General features: G+C 38.7%; 5 protein-coding genes across 10 annotated transcripts; 2 read left to right on the top strand and 3 right to left on the bottom strand.

The window, feature by feature from the left end:
• Positions 1 to 174: 174 nt before the first annotated feature.
• LOC125213210 (PX domain-containing protein EREL2-like) lies at positions 175 to 5,085 on the top strand. Of its 2 annotated transcripts, none has more exons than XM_048113622.1 (10): positions 175 to 632; positions 1,161 to 1,271; positions 1,785 to 1,883; positions 2,041 to 2,127; positions 2,405 to 2,513; positions 2,644 to 3,443; positions 3,683 to 3,847; positions 3,928 to 4,170; positions 4,322 to 4,540; positions 4,632 to 5,085. In XM_048113622.1, the coding sequence occupies exons 1-10, from the start codon at positions 543 to 545 to the stop codon at positions 4,836 to 4,838; spliced, it is 2,130 nt and encodes a 709-aa protein (XP_047969579.1). In that variant the 5' UTR covers positions 175 to 542; the 3' UTR covers positions 4,839 to 5,085. The 2 variants fall into 2 exon arrangements, with proteins under 2 accessions (XP_047969579.1, XP_047969578.1); XM_048113621.1 differs by having other exon boundaries at positions 177 to 632; positions 4,623 to 5,085.
• A 96-nt stretch (positions 5,086 to 5,181) lies between these two features.
• On the bottom strand, positions 5,182 to 8,126 carry LOC125213211. Of its 3 annotated transcripts, none has more exons than XM_048113624.1 (5): positions 7,984 to 8,126; positions 7,117 to 7,503; positions 6,931 to 7,022; positions 6,387 to 6,860; positions 5,182 to 6,301 (listed from the first exon to the last, which is right to left on the bottom strand). In XM_048113624.1, exons 2-5 carry the CDS (start codon positions 7,486 to 7,488, stop codon positions 5,371 to 5,373), a joined length of 1,869 nt encoding a protein of 622 aa, XP_047969581.1. In that variant the 5' UTR covers positions 7,489 to 7,503; positions 7,984 to 8,126; the 3' UTR covers positions 5,182 to 5,370. The 3 variants fall into 3 exon arrangements, with proteins under 3 accessions (XP_047969581.1, XP_047969582.1, XP_047969580.1); XM_048113625.1 differs by having other exon boundaries at positions 7,117 to 7,493; positions 7,984 to 8,118; XM_048113623.1 differs by lacking the exon at positions 7,984 to 8,126 and adding an exon at positions 7,603 to 7,886.
• Positions 8,127 to 8,613: 487 nt separating this feature from the next.
• On the bottom strand, positions 8,614 to 10,821 carry LOC125215452. Its single transcript, XM_048116871.1, has 5 exons — positions 10,431 to 10,821; positions 10,147 to 10,246; positions 9,802 to 9,901; positions 9,204 to 9,295; positions 8,614 to 9,118 (listed from the first exon to the last, which is right to left on the bottom strand). Exons 1-5 carry the CDS (start codon positions 10,606 to 10,608, stop codon positions 8,806 to 8,808), a joined length of 783 nt encoding a protein of 260 aa, XP_047972828.1. The 5' UTR covers positions 10,609 to 10,821; the 3' UTR covers positions 8,614 to 8,805.
• Positions 10,822 to 14,120: 3,299 nt separating this feature from the next.
• Positions 14,121 to 15,301, top strand: LOC125216974 (auxin-responsive protein IAA28-like). The gene is made up of 4 exons (XM_048118777.1): positions 14,121 to 14,382; positions 14,480 to 14,694; positions 14,872 to 14,959; positions 15,049 to 15,301. Exons 1-4 carry the CDS (start codon positions 14,219 to 14,221, stop codon positions 15,131 to 15,133), a joined length of 552 nt encoding a protein of 183 aa, XP_047974734.1. The 5' UTR covers positions 14,121 to 14,218; the 3' UTR covers positions 15,134 to 15,301.
• A 1,346-nt stretch (positions 15,302 to 16,647) lies between these two features.
• On the bottom strand, positions 16,648 to 19,403 carry LOC125213429 (probable clathrin assembly protein At4g32285). Of its 3 annotated transcripts, XM_048113980.1 has the most exons (3): positions 19,081 to 19,403; positions 16,923 to 18,875; positions 16,648 to 16,808 (listed from the first exon to the last, which is right to left on the bottom strand). In XM_048113980.1, the coding sequence occupies exon 2, from the start codon at positions 18,843 to 18,845 to the stop codon at positions 16,929 to 16,931; it is 1,917 nt and encodes a 638-aa protein (XP_047969937.1). In that variant the 5' UTR covers positions 18,846 to 18,875; positions 19,081 to 19,403; the 3' UTR covers positions 16,648 to 16,808; positions 16,923 to 16,928. The 3 variants fall into 3 exon arrangements, with proteins under 3 accessions (XP_047969937.1, XP_047969935.1, XP_047969934.1); XM_048113978.1 differs by having other exon boundaries at positions 16,750 to 18,870; XM_048113977.1 differs by having other exon boundaries at positions 16,750 to 18,875.
• Positions 19,404 to 19,907: the final 504 nt, after the last annotated feature.

Genomic DNA, 19,907 nt, shown 5'->3' on the forward strand with positions numbered 1-19,907 from the left:
TACAGTCACTAGTCATTTTCCTCGAAAATTTCCAATTTTTCATACTAAAACCAGGATTAGATTTTTAGTTTGCTGCTATTTTGTACAATTGCCAGCGATAGAGAGAGCAAATATTTTGGGATTGAAAAAAGAAAAGACAAAAAGACAAAATAAATATCAAAACAACCGATTCTCTCATGTGACTGCCATCCAGTACCGTCCGATGCGGTGGATCACGCTTTGAAGAAACGTGTTTAGATCGGAAAAAAAAAAGACAAAAATGGTGGAGAAAATCGAAGCAGCGCACCACCTGCGCTTTGTAGCCAACTCCCACTTTCTTCTTCTCTAATCCTGCTGCCTGGGGCTATCGTGCGCCCTCTGATCTCAATTTCTCAAAACCCTAATTGCACTCAAATTCCAAATTCGTTTTGATGCCCTATTAATCAGGGTCGCCTTCTGGGTTTTAGTGACTTAGTTACATTGTAGTGATTAAAATATCCAAGTGATCGATCGTATTGTTGAATTACGGCTGTGTGAAGTGATCGGATTCCAGACTTGTGGAGATGCAGCGGCCGAGTCCACCGAAGCATCGCCACGATGGGACTTCGCCCTTGCCGCTGGGAATGGATTGGAGCCCTCCGCCTCGAGTTTGGGTATTGTCTTGTTCCTTAATTTTATGGATTTCGATGAATTTACTGGAATTTGAATTCGCTTACATGGATGCTTTGATCGATTTCGATAGCTGTCGGTTTGATTTATTTTTAGCGAATTAAGTCGTGTGATCAGCTCGTTAGGTACACTAATCATGAGTGAGAGAGATCAGATTGTTTTCTGTAAGCATTGCTTATTTCGATAGTGTTAAGCTTAGTACTAAAATTGGTTAAATAGTTTAAATTAGTTAAAATTATGTTGTAAATTTGTAATCCTAAGAGAGAAATTCTTTGCTTGTAGCTTCAGATGTGGTTTAAGAGGAAGTTTGTTTCTAAGCAAAAGTATTAACTTTCTGCTATGAATTTTGCTATAACTGGTAGTTTCCTGAAATGCTGATGTGTACATAAGCCTTGGTGGCTAGTGCTATGTTTAGTTTGATTTTAGACTTTTAGTTGATAAACCATATTCCTTTTCATTGCTTAGACAAGACTCTTGTTACTTAGAAAGGGCAATGTTAATGTACTTTGCAGGCAGGGAGAGAAAGTGTTTGGCCTCATGATCCTCGGACAGGATGGAGTTACTGCATCACTCTACCTTCATGGATTGTACTTGCAAAGTCGAGAGATTCTGACCCGACAGTGGTATTGATCTAATGTTTCTTTGTATGTTCATTACGTGATATGATTTACAAACTGTACTCAGTTATGATTATGCGAAATTTGAATATTAGTTAAAAAAAATTGTTTCACTTCCATCAAGTTGATGTAGGCCATGCCCTTGCTTTAAAACTTTTTATGTTTTTCTGCGATGAACTGGTCAGTTTCTCCCAGCAACTGGTTGGTGGTGCGAAAGCTTGGTCTTATGCTGTCAAGCCAATATATTAAATATCTATGCAAGTTATGGCAAGAAAGTTGATGAAAAATTTGTTACATTTAGTACATTCTTACAATATATCACCTTTTTTCTATTGTGATTGTCCCCTCTTTTTCCTACACATATGTGAAAGGATTAATCTCTCCTCCTCCTTTGATTACCATTGATATCCAGTGCCAGTCCAGGTCCACTTTTTGGTGAATGTTATGTTCCTTGGGACCTTTTCTCGTATTGGTTTTTAACTTGCTAGTGGTTCCAGAATTAACAATTGGAAGGTGCAGTTTTACAGGGTTCAGGTTGGCATACAGTCACCAGAGGGGATTACAACCACAAGAACTGTATTGAGGAGATTCAACGATTTCCTAAAATTACATGCTGCTGTAAGCTCAAATATTTAGATAGGGTTGTGGCATCACATACTTAAACTTGTATGAAGAATATGTCTTGCTATTTGTTTCCCTGACTGAGCATTTGCATGTTTCTGTGATAAAGTTGTAATATATTGATTCTGGTATTGTTTTCAACTTTCTCTTGTAGATCAAAAGAGCCTTTCCTCAGAAAAGCATTCCACCAAGTCCACCGAAGGGGCTCTTGCGGATGAAAACAAGGGCAATGCTGGAAGCGGTAAAGATTGTTTATAGCTTGGATTATTATAGTCATAAGTTAGCATTGCAAAAACTTTTCTTTTTGGAGGGGGTGGGATGAGTCTTGCACATTTTTATGATTGCTCTTGAGGCCTTATTGTTATATATCTAAATCCTAAGCTTATCTCTAAAACAACATAAATATAAGTTCTAGGATGGAGATTGTAGATATCTTATCGAGGCTGGAGCTCTTGTTTGTATTCTACTCTACTTTCAATTAACTGTTAAGATTATTAGAGGCTTCTGTTTTATTTCAGAGAAGGAGTTCTTTGGAGGAATGGATGGCAAACTTACTTTCAGATATTGATTTGTCAAGAAGCATTGTCGTCGCATCCTTTCTTGAACTGGAAGCTGCTGCTAGGTCATGTGAGTATGCTGTAATTTGATATTTCTATGCTAGTAATTTTCTTTACATCAATTTTTGTTTAATCTATGGGGTCTGGATCTCCATACTAGAGCTACTTATAAATTCTGTAACGTTACATTTTATCTCCAGCATTCCAAGAAGAGGGCCTGCAGAGTCCCCCCGATTCACATAATTCTGTAACTACGACAGACTCATCTCATCATGTTCACCCAAATTCAAGCATGTTGGCAGCAGGTACTTCATCCGTGGCATCAGATTATGGCAGTGATACAGCCTATGAGATATCTGATATTGGTTCACATAGCCTTGGGAGGGACAACAACTCAGAAGTTGGGACTGAGGATCTATCATTTTATGATGATGCCGCAAGTACAGTGGATAAATTTGTCAAGTATGGCATGTCAAACATTGAGGAGGGCTTGTCAATGGGGAATGCTATTCTAGAGAAGCTCGAGAATTTTCCTAAACATAAGCTGCATGCCAGAGAAAATCATAACTCAGAGCAGAACCTGAGTAATGGAGGTTCTTTGAAAGCCTCTCATCACGAAGAAGATATGTCAGAGCATCTGGCTGAAAATAGTTCATTGGTTCATCATGGCCGAAAGCTGTCGTCTGATAGCATTGGAAGCGACAGGAGCTCTTTAAGAGGCAGTGAGTCTTCAAGTTTAGCATTTCCAAATTCAAATGGACATGGGGCTTTTGATTTTGGGAGTGCTGCTGAGGTTGGACGAACCACTGGAACTGTTGGAAACTCTGATTATCATCTCCCAGATGATATACACCTGTTGGTCCCAGTGGATCAGCGCCAGAAGATGAATAGAGTACTTATGACGATGCAGCGGAGGTTGATTACTGCCAAGACTGATATGGAAGATCTTATATCAAGATTGAATCAAGAAATTGCCGTGAAGGACTATCTTGCAACAAAGGTATCTGAATGCTGACAGTTTGAACCCATATTATATTTTGGCTTCAGGTCTGTAGAGGAAAGGTTTCAAATGTCTATTGGTAACACTGTTTTACAATTTGAGTCCTAATTACTATCTTTGGCATTTGGTATTAGACTCAAACACGAAAAAATAGTTCTGACACGTGTGAAATTAGCATTAGTGACATGTCTTTTTTTCCCGCTAAACTTCAAAATTCATGAGTTCTCATTTATACCCAGGTGAAGGATTTGGAAGTGGAGCTTGAAACTACTAAACAAAAAAGTAAAGAAAATCTTGAGCAGGCTATACTAATTGAAAGAGAACGAGTTACTCAAATGCAGTGGGATATGGAAGAACTTAGGCGGAGGTCTATGGAACTAGAGCTAAAGTTGAATCAGCAACAGGTTCTGTACCCTGTTCATTGACTTCACTGTTTTAGTTTATGTAAGCTTGAACGATCTATAATGACAAAAGCCTATTCCAGGATCAGAGCACAGATGCTCAGCCTTCTGTTTCACCAGGCAATCAGCAGACGGATACGTTGCGCCAGGAGTTGGACTCTTCAAAACAGCAGTTTGAGGATTTGTTGAAGCGACATCAAGAGCTGGAAGTAAAATCAAAAGCTGATATTAAAGTTCTTGTCAAGGAAGTAAGATCATTAAGAAGTTCCCAATCAGAATTAACGCAACAGCTCAAGCAGTCTCTCAGAGAAAAATCTGAAATGGAGGTATACTTAGTTGGACTACTATATTGACTTGTAATATCCAACACAATTATCATCTCTCAGTCACTCTGCCTACATAATGCGAATCCGGACAAACTTTGTTAATCAAGATGTTGATCTTCTGTTACTTTATGAACTGCTTCTGGATTCACAGGAACTTCTTCAGGAAGAAAGAGAGAGAAATGAGCAGGTGAGATCCTCTTGGAGGAAGTTGCTAGACAGATGCAAGATTCTTCAGGATCAGCTTCATGAGTGCAATATCGACAATTTAACAAGCACGAAAGGCGACACAGCTGACAGCCTCCCGTCATTATTGGATCAGTTGGATTTTGTTGGCACATCCGAAAACCAGATAGACCTTCTCATTGCTGAGGTACACTCCTAGTTTTTGGTTTATATCAATAATTGATCACTATTTCCTAAACATGGATTTTTCATCTTCTAAATGTAATCAGTTTGAGCAGTTATTAGCTGAGGATGGTGACAAGCACACAACTTCCATAGACGAGGAATCGAGGCAGACACTAACGAGTCTCCTAGCCGATAATGGTGCGTTGAGAAAGCAGGTGAACTCCCTTATAGTGAACAGCCTCAAGATGAGGAAATCTAAGGAGAAAGGCGAAACATCAGATGTAAATGTAGGAAGTGAGGTCCAACATAGCAGCAGCTAACTCTTGGACATGTAAATTCAGAAATGCCAATTATGTGTAGAGTTGGATATATACGACATGGGGAGTTATCCATGTATGCGGTTTTACCAGCAGGAACGCGTTGGTGTCGATTTTTTTGGTCTCTCGCGGTGCTGTATGCAACAGTGTACATATATATTGAAAGTCCGATTTGTATACATAATTCAGAGTTGAGAAAAACATGTGGAATTTACCAGTTTTTGTTGGATAATTGATCATTTGCTGCGCATTTGTATTCTATAATTGTGTGATTTGGTCTTCATATTTTTAAGAATTTTTTAAATTTCAAACTCTAAATAAGGAAAAGCAAATACTCCTGTTTACCAGCCAATATTGCACACTAATATAAAGGCTTTACATTAAAGAAAGAAATAAATAACGAGAGAAAAGCCATAAATCTATATACACAAAGAAAGTCGAGTTTCCTATATTTTGATATTTCATTTAAGAAAATTGATGTACATCTACTAGTACTACTGTGCAGATTTCCAATTGTCTTTTGGTAAAGAAACCATCACCTGAGCATGTTAGCCACCTCCGGCGGCCGCCACGCCGCGTTCCCGTCTCTGGCGCCACCTCTTTTCCGAACATCGTTTTGGTACAGACGATGACTCTTTCCCTTCAATCTTCCTCTCCCCACTTTCTTCCCAACAAACAGTCCCATTTTTATGGCAGTTACAACCCCCAAAGCAATCAACAGTGGCCTCACAGCCCAGTGGAAGTCCTCTAGATGCTGATACTTCTTCACCAAGCCAGGTGAAGTCTCGAACGAGACAAGCTCGACTTCAGCTGGATCGGCAAGGAAACTCACGTCCTCGCTCCCCATGCTCAGCTGGCCGGGGAACTTGACAACGAGGCACCCGTTTGGCAGCACTTGACAAATCCGGCCAGTGGCCCAATCACCCCCTCTTCCACGAGGCCAGTCGAACCGCGGGCTGAAGACGCTCGACTTGAGCTTCACGAACTGCCCTGCACAGTAAGGCTTAGCCATCTCAAACTGTGAATACATGCCCTTCCATAGGGACTCCAGTCCTATAAACGCAACAGCTACACTTCCATCGCGGTGTACTGAGTGGAGGACGCCAATGGGCGAGTGCTTCTTCTCTTCATTCTTCAGGCGAACCCAGTCGCCTGCAGCCAAGCCGAACGTGACTCGTTCCAATGTGGAAACATGAACTCGTAGTGGATCATGAACTCCATGCACCCTCACTAGAACATATCCATCTTGATCTGTATCCCGTTCTAGACCCACCACAGACCCCTCGGGCACATCCATATTTTTGACACTGCACGTGTTAGTTTTCCTAGATCGGACCACATCCCCGACTTGCAGGTGATCCTTAGCAAGGAACCACTCTGTATACCCACCGCCACCGGGTTTGTCTCTGATCATTCTACTTCCGAGACCTGTCCAGCTTCCGTCTTGACAAACTGCACTCTGCGAACTGCAAATTCGTCGCATAAAAAGTTCAGTGGAACACAATTGTATCTGAAACATAAAACTTGCATCAAGGATCAAGAAAATGATACCTCTTGAAAGCATGTAAAATATCTGCCATCACGGGGCGGCTCCTAAAATCGTACTCAAAACATCCGATAATAACATTCTCAACTGCAGGGGGGAGGCCGCTGGGAATATGAGGTTTTTCTTGCTTTGTTACAACTAACTTGTATATCTCCTCAACCGATTTACCACTCCATGGCTGTATCCCGGTTAGCATCTCTAATATGCTGCAACCAAATCCCCACGAATCAGTCTCAACAGATATAGGACCTCTCACTTCTGGCTGCCATTGCTCGGGAGCCATATACGTTGGACTCCCAAGTCTTTGATCCATGTGTGTACTAGGCAATGGGATTCCTAACAACACGTAAGGGATACCAATATCCCCAATAATTGCCCCGTCGTTTCTATTCAACAGGAAATTATAAGGTTTGAGGTTGAGAATAAGTATCCCTTTTGCATGGAGGTCCATTATTCCCTGAGCTAGATCCACTCCATACCTGTAATCATCACAGTCAAAGTAAGTACTCACAAATGAACCCAAATCCCGAAACCAACAACAAACATCACCTAAGAACATCTCCAAGCGACAGTTTCCCCCCATTGAGACGAGCCATTTTGTCCCCGACTGAGCCCTCATAGAATTGCATAACAATGCATATCTACAAGAACAAGGCAATATAACACTTCAGATTTCTACATTCATTTCCACTAGGAATTCGAGCAATGCAACAAAAGGCCAATCAGAAAACTCACTCTCTTATTGATAACCGAAAGCCCGTAGAGCAAACAAACCGTATCTAACCCCTGACACTTAAAAATCAAATCACCCAGTCTATTCAAGACATCTCTAATGTTTTCCTCTTTCACCGGATGCAACATTTTCACAGCAACCTCATGATACTCGTCATGGTCTTGAGACGAACGGTGATGTATGGCTAACCAAACATCACCAAACGCCCCTCTCCCAATCCGGTGCCTGAGCTTAATCGTCGTTGGATCAATCCACGGGGTCATCCGGTGAGACGATGCACCTAACGTGGTGCTAACAACATCCCCAGACGCTCCATCAACCATCACAAAATCAAACGAAGGCGCAGGCCGATTTGCAACAGCTTGTCCTGCCATTTTCCCTAAATGATCCTATAACAAAGTTATTCACAGAGACCATTCAAGCCACAAAATGTGCATAAAATTACCATCATTCCACAAGATAATTCATACAATGCTCTCATAACCTACCACAAAATCCATCAGTTTCTGAAAAAAGAAAATCCACGAGATGCTAAAAATTGAATTTCCTAGTGAGAGAGACAAACATCCCCAAATCCTCAATCCAAAATTCCTATCCCGCCAGAAAAAACATCATAATCACTAATCACACTCTTTTCATATCAGGAAACGCCAAAAATCCAATGCTCGACATGAACAAATTCACCAATCATAGTTTTTTTCCACACAGAAATTATGTTCATAAATATACAATCACTATCCAACAACATACAAAAACAAAACGTATAAACAGATTTTCATTCCTCAGCCAAATCAGCTCAGCAAAGTTACTACTACAAAAAAAACACACAAAAATCACACAAATTCGTAAGCAAAAAACAGAAAACTTACTGATCAATAGCAGAGATGAAGAAAAATATCGATTGAGGAAGAAGCGAACACAGTAATCTCGACGAATTAAATTGTGTATCAGTATTGAGGGATCATTTCATAGCTGCGGTTACGAGCTATGAGAGTGACGAAATTGAAACAGAACTAAATAGAGAGAGAGAGAGAGAGAGAGAGAGAGAGAGACGAGTCATCTCAACTGTAACGATGTAATGCCACCGTTGTTTGCGCTTTCAATATTTTAATCACCCGTTTTTATTCTTTTATATTAATATTCAATATAAATATTAATATTCGATCCTTTTATATTATTCTAGATTTTATTATTTTCTATTATTATTAGTATTAATCTACTCATGATTCATAATATTCGTGTAGTTTTGTGGAGTTAGTTGCACATTTAAATAGTGAAGAATAGTACAAAAGCAAGCATGATTTCTCCCTTTATTCATTATAAATAAAGTTAGCTAATTTGTTGCTTGCTACTATTGCCTAGTTATTCATTTATTTGTCGCGTTTGCAATATAGAAATAATTTTATAAAATCATTAGCACAATATGATTCCTCAATACATTGACTGCTGAAATATAAACTAGTAGTACTACCAGTTAGCTCCAAATAAAACAGATTATATCTCAAACAAATCAACCAAAATCGAAATGCATTTCTCAATAAATTCTTATTCAACAAAGACAGTTCCATTCTTCAACACACGATTCGCTAATTCCACAAAACTTTCCTAAATCATAATCTGACTAAGCATCAACCATATTATTTCTGCAACTGATCACTTGTGCTTCAATACCTTTAAAACAAAAGGAGTTTTCACTTGATTTTCCAACTCAACCTACGGGAGTCGTTCTTTCTGCCCGAACGTCTCAAGCAATTCTTGAAACTTCCCAGCACGTTGCGCGAAGATCTAGAAGAGCAGCCTCTCTCTGCAAGCCTCATCCGGGAGTTGGAGCTCGAGCTACTGAACTTGCGATATGGAAACCACCCTTTTATTAAGTGACTTAGCCGGTGATCGCGTTTTGTCCCAACGTCATCTCTTAAATCCCAATGAGCATCTTCCTTAGACTCCTCTGATATCTCTTCATGAATGCTGTCTTCTTTCTCTACATTTCTGTGTTCAACCTTTCTGTAAATTGAATTGATATAGTTATATAAGTCGATTTTTAAACCACTATTCTTGGCTTCAAAATCACTGTTTCTCAACAACTTACTTGTGGGATTCATCATCATCACTAGTGTATGCTGCCTTTGATTTTATCTTTATGAAATTATTGGTACTCGAAGCACGATGAATGAACTGCAGCTGAAAGTGCAGACAAAAATGAAATTTGCCAAGCATAAGACAAAGTGAAACATCAAATTTTCACTACAAAATGTGACCAAAATAGAGATAGTCACTTCTTCCTTTTCAAAACCCTGAAACTTCACTGTTTTCTCAAAGCCCACCATTCCTTTCGAAGACCTAGGATGTTCTCTCTCACTACCACAATCAAGCCGAAAGGGGACACAGTCATATGGAGTTCACTTTTGGTTCTCTCTTATGTAGGGATAATTTCTAGTACTAAACGAACTGCAAGATCTTTCGTTTGCTCAATACAACATGAACTAGCTATCTATCTTCAGAAATCTTGAACTTCATATAGAGTTTACTTTATGTAAGGCTAATTACTAGTACTAAACCACCTGCAAGATCTTTCATTTGCATAACACGACAAGAATCTCTCTATCTTTTAAAATATTGGACTCCTTTTAAATACCTAAAACGTCTACGCAGAGGCAACAGTCACCCGATACAAAACATGAACTAACCTGATCACCATCCTTTATGCCAACCATGCTGATATAATCTCGGTCATTCAACAACATCTCGCCTTCGTGACTAAGGCAAAACTGTCCCCATACATGTTCCCTGCATAAAAGTTCAAATTATGATCTTAGCTACACCAGTTCATGTTGAAGAAGTTAAGGTCCAACAAACACACTGTTAAAGCCCAAAGAAATTCAATTTAGCATTCCATTCATCAAATATCTTGAAGACATAAGAGTGCCATAGAATTAAATAAGCAACAATGCCACTAGAGCTAAACAGACATCAATAGCAATGCAAATCACCAGCTGCTAACAGAAGATATTTTGAAGGTAAAAACTCATTACCATGAAACCCTGTCAGGCCCCTCCTTTGGCAGATGATCAAAAGCCGATTCGACAGCCCGCTTCAGCTCCCCAACGGTTCCCATCTTACTCACCTCAACTCCTTCACAACAAAAAAATTCCACAAACTTCATTAAATTCTCATTCAGCATTATCACAAACACCCAATCTACATTCTCACACACTCAAATCAATCAAAAGGCAAACATCAATTTCCACAAAACCTAACAAAACACAGATAACCACTCGAACAGATCCACATCCACAACATCAAATTAAAAACCTACCAAAAGTGGATCCGTCCAATTTGAGAACCGTGATTCGGAGGGGCGGCTGCTGAAGCCTGTTGTAGGACGAAGCGCTCCGCCTCGGGCCGCCGACATACGCCGTTGGGGGAAACAAGCGCACAATCGATCCATTCGAGAATCGAGGCTTGTAGCGATCGATCTCCACAATCTGCATCATCGCGGAATGCCGCAAAATCGGGAACGAAGAAATCGAGTATCGTCGATCATGAGGCCTCCATTTATACGTCTCCTCGTCGCGGATCTCGAAATTGTGATGGTTGTTAGCAGATTCGGAGGTAGGGTATGGCTTGTGTCGAGAGAGATTCGATTGGAATGAAATCGAATTTGCGCATTCGCTCTTCTTTTCGTTTTCCCCTTTCGCTTTTTCTCTCTCTGCGAAGAATGAATGACAGTTAATACAGTTAATACCCGCCTTTTCCATTTCTTATTTGGGCCTTATTTTGAAGCCCAATTAAATATTTTCAGCCCAAATAAAGGCCCGTTAAAAGTTTTTTATTGGGCCTATACCAACAAATTATCCCTTTTACTTTTGGATATTGGGCTGATAATATCATACTCCCTCCAATTCTTCAAAGTTGAGGCGGAACTTTTCGGCACGGAGTTTTAAAAATGAATGTTGGGTGTGTTAAATAAATAGATAAAAAAGTAAGAGAGAGGAAAAGACAGAGAGAATAAAGTATAAAGTGAATAAAGTAGAGAGAATAAGAGAGAGAAAAAAGTTACCATATATGGAAATGACTCAACTATGAAGAAACTTTTCGAAATGGAAAAATGACTCAACTATGAAAAAACGGAGGGGGTAGCTGATAGGCCCATGTGAATAAATGGAGAAACATTATTTATCTTGAAAAAAATTGTTTTACAAATGCTTATGTTGTTAAATTAGGACTGAATGTGTGTTGTGATTATGCAAAATTTTAAATTTTTATCTCATATTTAACAAAAGTGACAATATTTGCAATCCGAGTGATCAAATCATGCCAAATTGAATAGTAATTAAATTCGGTTCAGATTTTTCGGATTTCTTTTTCTTTGAGAATTCGAATTTTCGATTCAATTTGGATTGATTTTTAGAAACGGAAAAAATCTTATAATCCGAGTTACTGATATGTAATAGTTACAAAATTTTATTTCTCATTTTTGGATTTTTTTTGGGTAGGTTATTAGTTATAAAAAAATTGGATATTTTGAATCAGATCGGATTTATATTATCTCAAAATTCGAATTCGGTATAATTCCGACCGAAAATTCAAATGCTCGCCCCTGTCCGGACTCGTCCTTTCCTTCAGTTGTCGAACCAATTTTGACGGCTCGCGTATCTCAATGTCATACAATAAACATCGTACAATTTTCATATTGTATATCTCAAATTACTATTCTTAGAACACACACTATTGTCGTATTAAAAGTATGTAAAATAAAAGTATGATATGTCTCGATCGAAAGCCATGGTCATGAAAGGAACAAGAGGAAAGAAAAGGCCTTTAGTACATGAACCTTGAGGAACACACACATGCCTACGTACTACACAATTAGTGCATAAAGACAAGTAATCTTTGAGTCCACATCATCTCTCACTTTAAGAATGTATTGATGAGCAACTATTTTGGTTCATGAACCTTATCTTACTTTGATTAAAAGATCAAAATCACAAGATAATTGTTATTATGATTTATGAATGACAACATATTCATTTCTTTTGGAAGATAATAGTAATTTAAATCATGAAATTTGTTCGAATTCTAGTCAGTCTTGTATGTGTGTAGAAAACGTCTTATGCTAATGCTCAAGTGAACATTATAAATCTTTCCTAGCAGAGGATTTAAGGAAAAAAAAGGTGAACAGCTTAATTAAATGGGGAAAAAGGAAGAAAAAAAATAATCCACTTTTTTAGTGAAACGATAATAAAGATCCCGTTTTGTACATAGATAATCAGAAGCAAAAGGAGACCAGATCACTAATTGTATGCCGACACTAAATATGAGACTCGATGGGTGAAAGAAAATTCTTAACACCAAAATATCTAACTTGTATATAGGACCAAGTTGGTTTTCAAAATCATACGAATTTTGATGATAAAATCCATCAATAATTCAAAAATGTAAACATATGTGTGTCTTGCAAGAAGATGATAACTAATTTGAATATGGCCACATTCATTACATCAACTTGTAATTTCTAGGATTATAGGGACCTCCCAAACCCTATCCATGTCTATGAATAGACAACATCACTTGGACCCTTTTATTTGGATAGTTGCTCAAATTATTAAATGTATGTTGTACATACTCTAATATATTTCAAAATTGTGGACATATAAAACTAAGCTTCAAAAGTTTCTTTAAAATTTGTTAAATTCATCAAGGTAGTTAGTGCAAAAAAAAAATGTTAATTTAAGATCTCCCAATGAACCTATTTTATAGTTCATCTTTTCCGGTCAAGTTCTTCGTTCTATCTTTCTTTTAGCAATTTCAATAAGTTTATATAAAGAAAATAAGGATGTATTTTTAATACGATCAATCATGGTTTTTCATTTAACCTTTGATGACTCAAACCACTGACCTAATAGATAAAGGAGAAACGTTTTACCAACTAAATTGCAGTTTACTGTGAAAATAAATAAGGTTGAAGCCCCTATCCTCGCATGCAGGTGCATGTTCATCGTACTACAATATAGCCACATCACTAGTTCAAATCGCAAGAAAAATCTTTTAAAGATCTCGAATTTACAATTTAGAAAATTCAACTTTTTCAACCAGGGTTTTTTTTGAGAATTTTTTTACACGTTGGCCCTTATGTACGTGCAATATATTGATTAGAGTATGGATTAGACTAAACCTAGAATATGTGGGATCAATATGTTTTGTATGTATATGTGCATGTAATTTTGGGCAATTGCGACTACTATGTTGTTCTGCCACCACGTGATCACTTTAATTGCTAATTTTGAAATTTTATACTGTAATTGAATTATTCTAATGATTGCGAATGCTTTAATAAATCTCGAGTTGAAGTGCTAAGCTATATATATAGATAATACTCCCACCGTCCCAAGGAAGATGACTCATTTCTTAGGCGGCACAAGATTTTATGCAAATTTATTTTGTGTGTTGAGAGGAGAGAGTAAAGTAAGAGAGAGGGAATAAAGTAGAGATAAAGATGTTTCCATTTTAAGTAATAGGTCATCTTAGTTGAGACAAACTAAAAAAGAAAGTGGGTCATCTTCAATGGGACGGAGGGAATAGTAATACTACTAGTTTATTTAAACAATGGAGTACGTGTATGATTATAGAAAACATTAAAAGCATATATAATTAAATATTTTTATATATTATACAAAATATTAGTAGTGATATTCAGTGATAAAATATAGTACTACCAATTATTTAACATAAGATATAAGATTTAGAATAGGAAATATGAAAAAAAGCCAAACATGTTCTTAAATACTAGAACATAATTATTTCTCAATTGTCGAATCACTACCCCTCTTTTGGCCTACCAAAAACTTTATTGTTATGTCCCTCCATCATTTTTTTTATGTTTCCAACCCCACCACATTTAGCTCTTTTTCGATCTAGGGTTTACATAGAAATTAAAATTAATGCGTGACATGTATCCTATATATAGAGAGAGCATAACATCCAAATCGAAATTGTGAAACTTAGATCTATATTAGTACATTCCATTTGATTAGTTGTACAATTGAAAGGCATTGATGGAACTCGAACTCGGGCTTGCTCTTCCCAACCACAACGCGAATAACAATGGATTCAAGATCGAAAAACGCAAGGAATATAGACAGAAACGGGTGTTTCTCGAAGATCATAGCGCCACCGGAGTTGAGGGCACGACTTTATCGTTGCTCTCATGGAGCGGCGTTGCAGAGATGGAGGACGGCGTCGGCCGCCCTCCAAAATATAGGAAACTCGTGCGGCTAATATTTTGTAACCTAGCTAAGTGATGCATTTCTTTTAATATTTCAATTTTTTTATTTATTCTCTTTTTTCTCTTCTTTCTATGAGTAGTGACGGTGTCCACCGAAGATTCGAGGGGTGGCCACCGACGGACTCGTCATCCCATCACCGTCGGTCACACATGACAACTACAGAGCAAGTTGAGAGAAAGTCGATGCACGTGAAGGTGAAGATGGAGGGCGTTGCCATAGGGCGGAAAGTCGATCTTAGGGATTTCGATTCCTATCATGATTTAACAAACACATTGATGGATATGTTTGCCAAATGTATGCCCTAATTTTTCTTTTCTACCTAACCGTCGCTTTTACACTCAAAATCCGTGGCAATGTTAACATTGCTACGAATTTTGGTCACCCAAATGTCAAATTTGGGATTGCGGCGGAATTTTATTCGTTGGTAACAATGTGTTCGATTTGACATTTTTCTTATGTACAAATGTGCAGATGGTAAAATTGAGAGTGGGGAAGAGTACACTTTATTGTACTTGGACAAAGAGGGAGATTGGATGTTAGTTGGAGATTTGGATTGGGAGTAAGTATATAATTAGTGTACTAGTTAATACTCCTATATAATTAATTTTCTTACAATAACATACTTAACTTTTTTAATATTAATTGCAGGGAATTTGTGGAATCTGTCAGACGTGTCGAGATACTAAAGAATGACAACAAAATGGGCTTTCGATTATTGTTGTCTAAGAATTAATACCATACGATGTGTATTGCTTGTATTTGTGAAGTATTTCATCGAAAAATTTGTATTTAAGAATTCAATTGTATAAGGAAGTGTAAAGAAATTGTATTCAAGAATTGTGTGTAATTACAAGTCACGTCCATAGAAAATGAAGGAATCGAATCAGTTTATTAGTCCATACTCAATTTTAGCCCTTACTAAATTGACAGAGGTTAGAGGGATTTAAGTGGCTAAACCTAAAGACAGAACAAAAAGAGAAATGAGTGCAAAAGATTGGTTTGAGAAAAAAAGGTCGAAAACCGAACTCAAATGGAATTCCTAATGGCAGACGAAGATTTTCCTTTAAAAATAACACAAAACGCAATGTAAATTCTGCTAGAAAAGACGTTCGGGCAGCTTATGCTAATGAAACTATCGGAATTTAAGGTACAAATTAATCAAGATATTCTCATATTCAGTTTATAGCAAGCCAAGAATTTCACCATTATTTCAGCTCGCAATATTGTGTGATTTGTGCGTTTTTTCTAGCTCCGTAGATCGCATTTTTGAGCTCCTCTTTCAGTTTCTTCATCTTTTTTGATAAATTTCTTCTGCATTTTGATTCTCCACATTTGTTAGTAAAGAGTGAAGTTCTCATCCTTGTTGAAATTTCTCATTTACTCGTAATAACGGTAGTCTGCAAAATTTCTTTACGACATTGGATTGTCATAGCCATTGGGCAATCAATTTTTTTAATCCAACTTTTTTATTAATCCAAATTGAAAGGCAATTCCTCCCACCCGATCAATAATCATAACTAAGCTTTTTTTGGAAAAAATAATCATAAATAAGCTAGCTAATGTTGACTAGTAAACCGTCCACACACCAAAAGCAATTCCACCAAAAACAGACTAAGCCTCTCACCTAAATTAAATTCACCAATTCAACGACAACGATGTTGCACTCTACAACTCAACCTGGATACCTTTTTCTCAAATCAATTTCCACTATTTCCAAATTTTCACGGCAAGATATGGTAGTCCAACTTTTTTGAATCTACTCCATTGACGCAGAATTCAATTTCCAACGAGACCGCGACAAAAAACACACTCTACCTCCGTCTACTACCAGTAATCTTGATAGTTGACGACACATGTTTAATGCAAAATTGGTAAAATACGAGATAAAAATAGAGAGAAGAAGTGATGGTGGCATTTTTAGTGGAAAATGAGACACTGCTCAATAAATAGAGAAACTTATCAAAAATAGAAGGCGATTAGAGATGGAGCTAGTAAAATAACTCCATTGAGTAAGTAAGACTAGACATGGTCACAAGCATAAAGCTTAGTCTGATAACCAGAAAAGAAAACATGACAAGATCATATCAATCTTCAACTTTGCTAGATTCTTTAGATGCTTCCAGAAATGAGAGAATCAGAATCTACATGAATGAAAATTTATCTAGAAAAAACTAATATTCCATACCCAAATTTGGATTATCACTGTATTAGCACACTTACTTAGTTACTCCTACTAAACAACCAAAATCCACCAAAGACAGACAATTTTGCAAGTAATGTCAGATCCAAATGGTTCTAAACAATATTGGTATCCCTACAAGTAGAAATAAGCCTAATCCAACATCTACATACACAAAATTATCATATTAGAAAGAAAAGAATAGGATTAGTAGTTCTAGAACAAGCACCTGCAATCCCAAATGAAATAATATTACAAAACAGAAATGCACAAATGCCAGCAAAATCACATCAAATACATTGAATATCACAAGATTTAAAATCTAACGTATAGGAAAATTTACCAAGAATCAGTAGGGTGTATAGTAGTAACCAGCAGGTGGCACTCCGACTCCGTTCACTGGTGGCATACCATATGGCATTGGAGGCTGTACGCCGGGAGCATGATATCCGCCTGCACCGATCTTGGCCAGGCTCGTCTGGCCTTGCATCCCGTCTCTGTGATACTGCTGCCACACCATCTGCTCCTGCACCAGCAGTTGCTGCTTCTTCTCCATGTCGGCCATCTGCACGTATGAAGGAGGCGCAATGCTTAAAGACGCAGCAAATGGATCCTGTCCCACGGTCTGGACTGTTCCATCGGGCGCAGGGAGTGCCAGGACTGGAGTTTTACTCGCTCCAGGACCTGGCAGCGCAACGCTGCTGGCACTGCCACCACTCAAGTGAGAAGTGCTCACATGCTGCTTAACCATTCCCTGGTCATACATGCCATTCAACAGCAACGGATCAAGTCCACCACCCATTGAAGCCTTTTGCTGAGACAAATGGCTAGCAGTTTCGACAAGAGCCAATTCCCAATCAGCCTTGCCCGTCTCTGCAGCCGGATTTTGCCAGGCGGAGGTCACCTCTGATTCCCCATTCGAATGGAATGCTTCCCACGAGCCATTCCCGTTGTTGGCCACCGGTCCAGCAAACAGTGCCAGAGCAAACTTATTCCCTTGATCATCAGCAGTCACTCCCTCATCCCTTAGATCCAGCAGATCGCCTTGAATGGCGGGCTTAGGAGGCTCAGGCTCAGGTTGTGGTGGGGGAGTAGGGTCCTCAGGAGGCGGCAGCGCCTTAATCTCTTGCACCGGCTCTTCCTCCACAGGAGGAGCCGGCAATGCCTCCACCTTCCTCTCTGGGCTCTTTGTCGCCTTAGCCCTGTCCCTCACAAATTCCTCCAAAGTCTCCAACAATTTGCCTGTAATTTTCTGAACTTCTGGAAACTCAGAAGACCTCGACACACCAATGTCCTTGCACCAGTTATAGAATCCGATCAATTCGTCTATCTGCTTTGCTGAGCTAGCATAAGCATCAAACGCCTTGACACAATCTTGATACTCCATATCAAAGAACTTGTCAAGAAGCACAGCCAAAACCTCACAGATATCAGCATACAGCTTGAAGCTCTCCTTAACAATAGCATACATTGCAACCAGAATCATCCTCTCATTCTTTGCCAAACCCGTAGGCCGGCAAGACAAAAACCGATCCAACAGCCTCTGCAAATGACTCATCTTCCCAAAGATCCTCTCGGGCGCCATATCCCTAAGAGGAGTAGCATCTTTCTTCGCCTGTGTCGACTCTCTCACATCACCAGACGACCTAGATCTGCGCATCCCATAGGGCTCCTCCCGATACTCGTGACTATACTCGTATCCATTACCCCTGTTTGATCCCGGTGGTGATCTATAGTTGTACCTATCATCTCTAGCCCCAGATCTCTCAATCTCACCACCATTCCCACTCTGCTTCCGCTCATAAATCATCATCTCCAGCCTCTGATCCAAGTACAGCGCGTAGGTTCTCACAAAAGCCGAGTGATCCCAAGAACTCGAGTGCGCCTCATCGCGAAAATCAGACATATTCAACAACCTAGTCCCCCTTCTAGTAGCATACATGATTTCCTGCTGGAAGACAGCATCTCCTTCATTGAGCAATCGATGAATAAGCATCAAACACTTGAGAGCCACAATCCAATCACGCGTTTTCCCCAACCTTCTAGACACAGCGACCACACAGGCGCTAACATACCCTCGGGAAAACGAGGTCAACTGGAGAATCTCCCTCAAATACTTCTCCGACGCCGGATCGTCGTCGTGGCTGGTGGCTTTGACTATGGCGACCTCCAGCTCCGGCGCCATGTTGCTCGCGACCTTAGCGATCCCGATGCTGGTCTGATCCTTCACCGCCCCGATCGCTTTCCGTATCGTGCTCGGCGCCATCGCTCTACCCGATCTCGCCGATACCCTACGCTAACAACACCATAAACACAAATTCAACGCAAAATCATACCCTACATCCCTCGATACACTCAATTCAGCTAAGAATCACAAAATTCCAGCAACTTAACCAACCAATTTCAATCAAAACAAATAAAAAAACTTAACAGTCAGCTCCATTTCAACGAAAACACAAACATCCGGCGATTAATTAACAAAAATCAAACAAATCATTCACCTTCCCAGAAAACGAGGAACTGGAGGCGCTGCAGCTGCAGTAGTGTGTGATTTGTGAAATTGCGGGTTTCTGGCGGACGATGCGGCGATTCTCTCTCTAGATTTGCTGCGAACTTGAGGAGAGAGAAAGGTATAAAAATGGAAAGAAGGGTAAAAACAATAAAAAAATTATAGGTAAAAGAAAAGGGAAAGGAGAATAGAAAGGTGGATTGAAATGGTGCGGTTAGATCCGGGAGAATCACGGCCGTCGATTTTGATCGGAAACAATATATTGAAGGAGGCGGTGGCACAGTTGGTGTGAGTTGCTGCTGGGTTGTCTCTACCACTTAATTCTTGATGTGTTGTTACATTTTTTTTTTAAAATAACTTTGTAAATTAATGTAATTTAATTTAATTACCTTCTAAAGGTCAATATTTTGTAAAGTAGATCTACAGATTTTAATGAAAGATTTGTTGAATTAGTAAATGGAAAATTTTACGTAATCTATTGTTTTCTTAAGATTATACTAGTAGTATAATTAACCTTCCTAATACGATATTCGTATATTTAATTGTATTTTGATGTAGTATATATGGAAATGATTGTCATTGATATTGTTGGTATGTTTACCATACAAATTTTGGATAATATGTCACGTCAGAGTCATCGTCGATATGACATTTCTGGGTGATTCATTAATTTTTATTTAATCTGATGCAAAACAGATAAGTATCGATCTCATAGTCATACTATATTACATTAGGACATATTACATACAAATACAATAATGGGAAGTGGAGTTTTTCATTTTCTTGGGTTCAAATTATACTCTCTTCGTCTCATTAACT

This window comes from Salvia hispanica, chromosome 3 (assembly GCF_023119035.1).
Source record: "Salvia hispanica cultivar TCC Black 2014 chromosome 3, UniMelb_Shisp_WGS_1.0, whole genome shotgun sequence".
NCBI lineage: Eukaryota > Viridiplantae > Streptophyta > Magnoliopsida > Lamiales > Lamiaceae > Salvia > Salvia hispanica.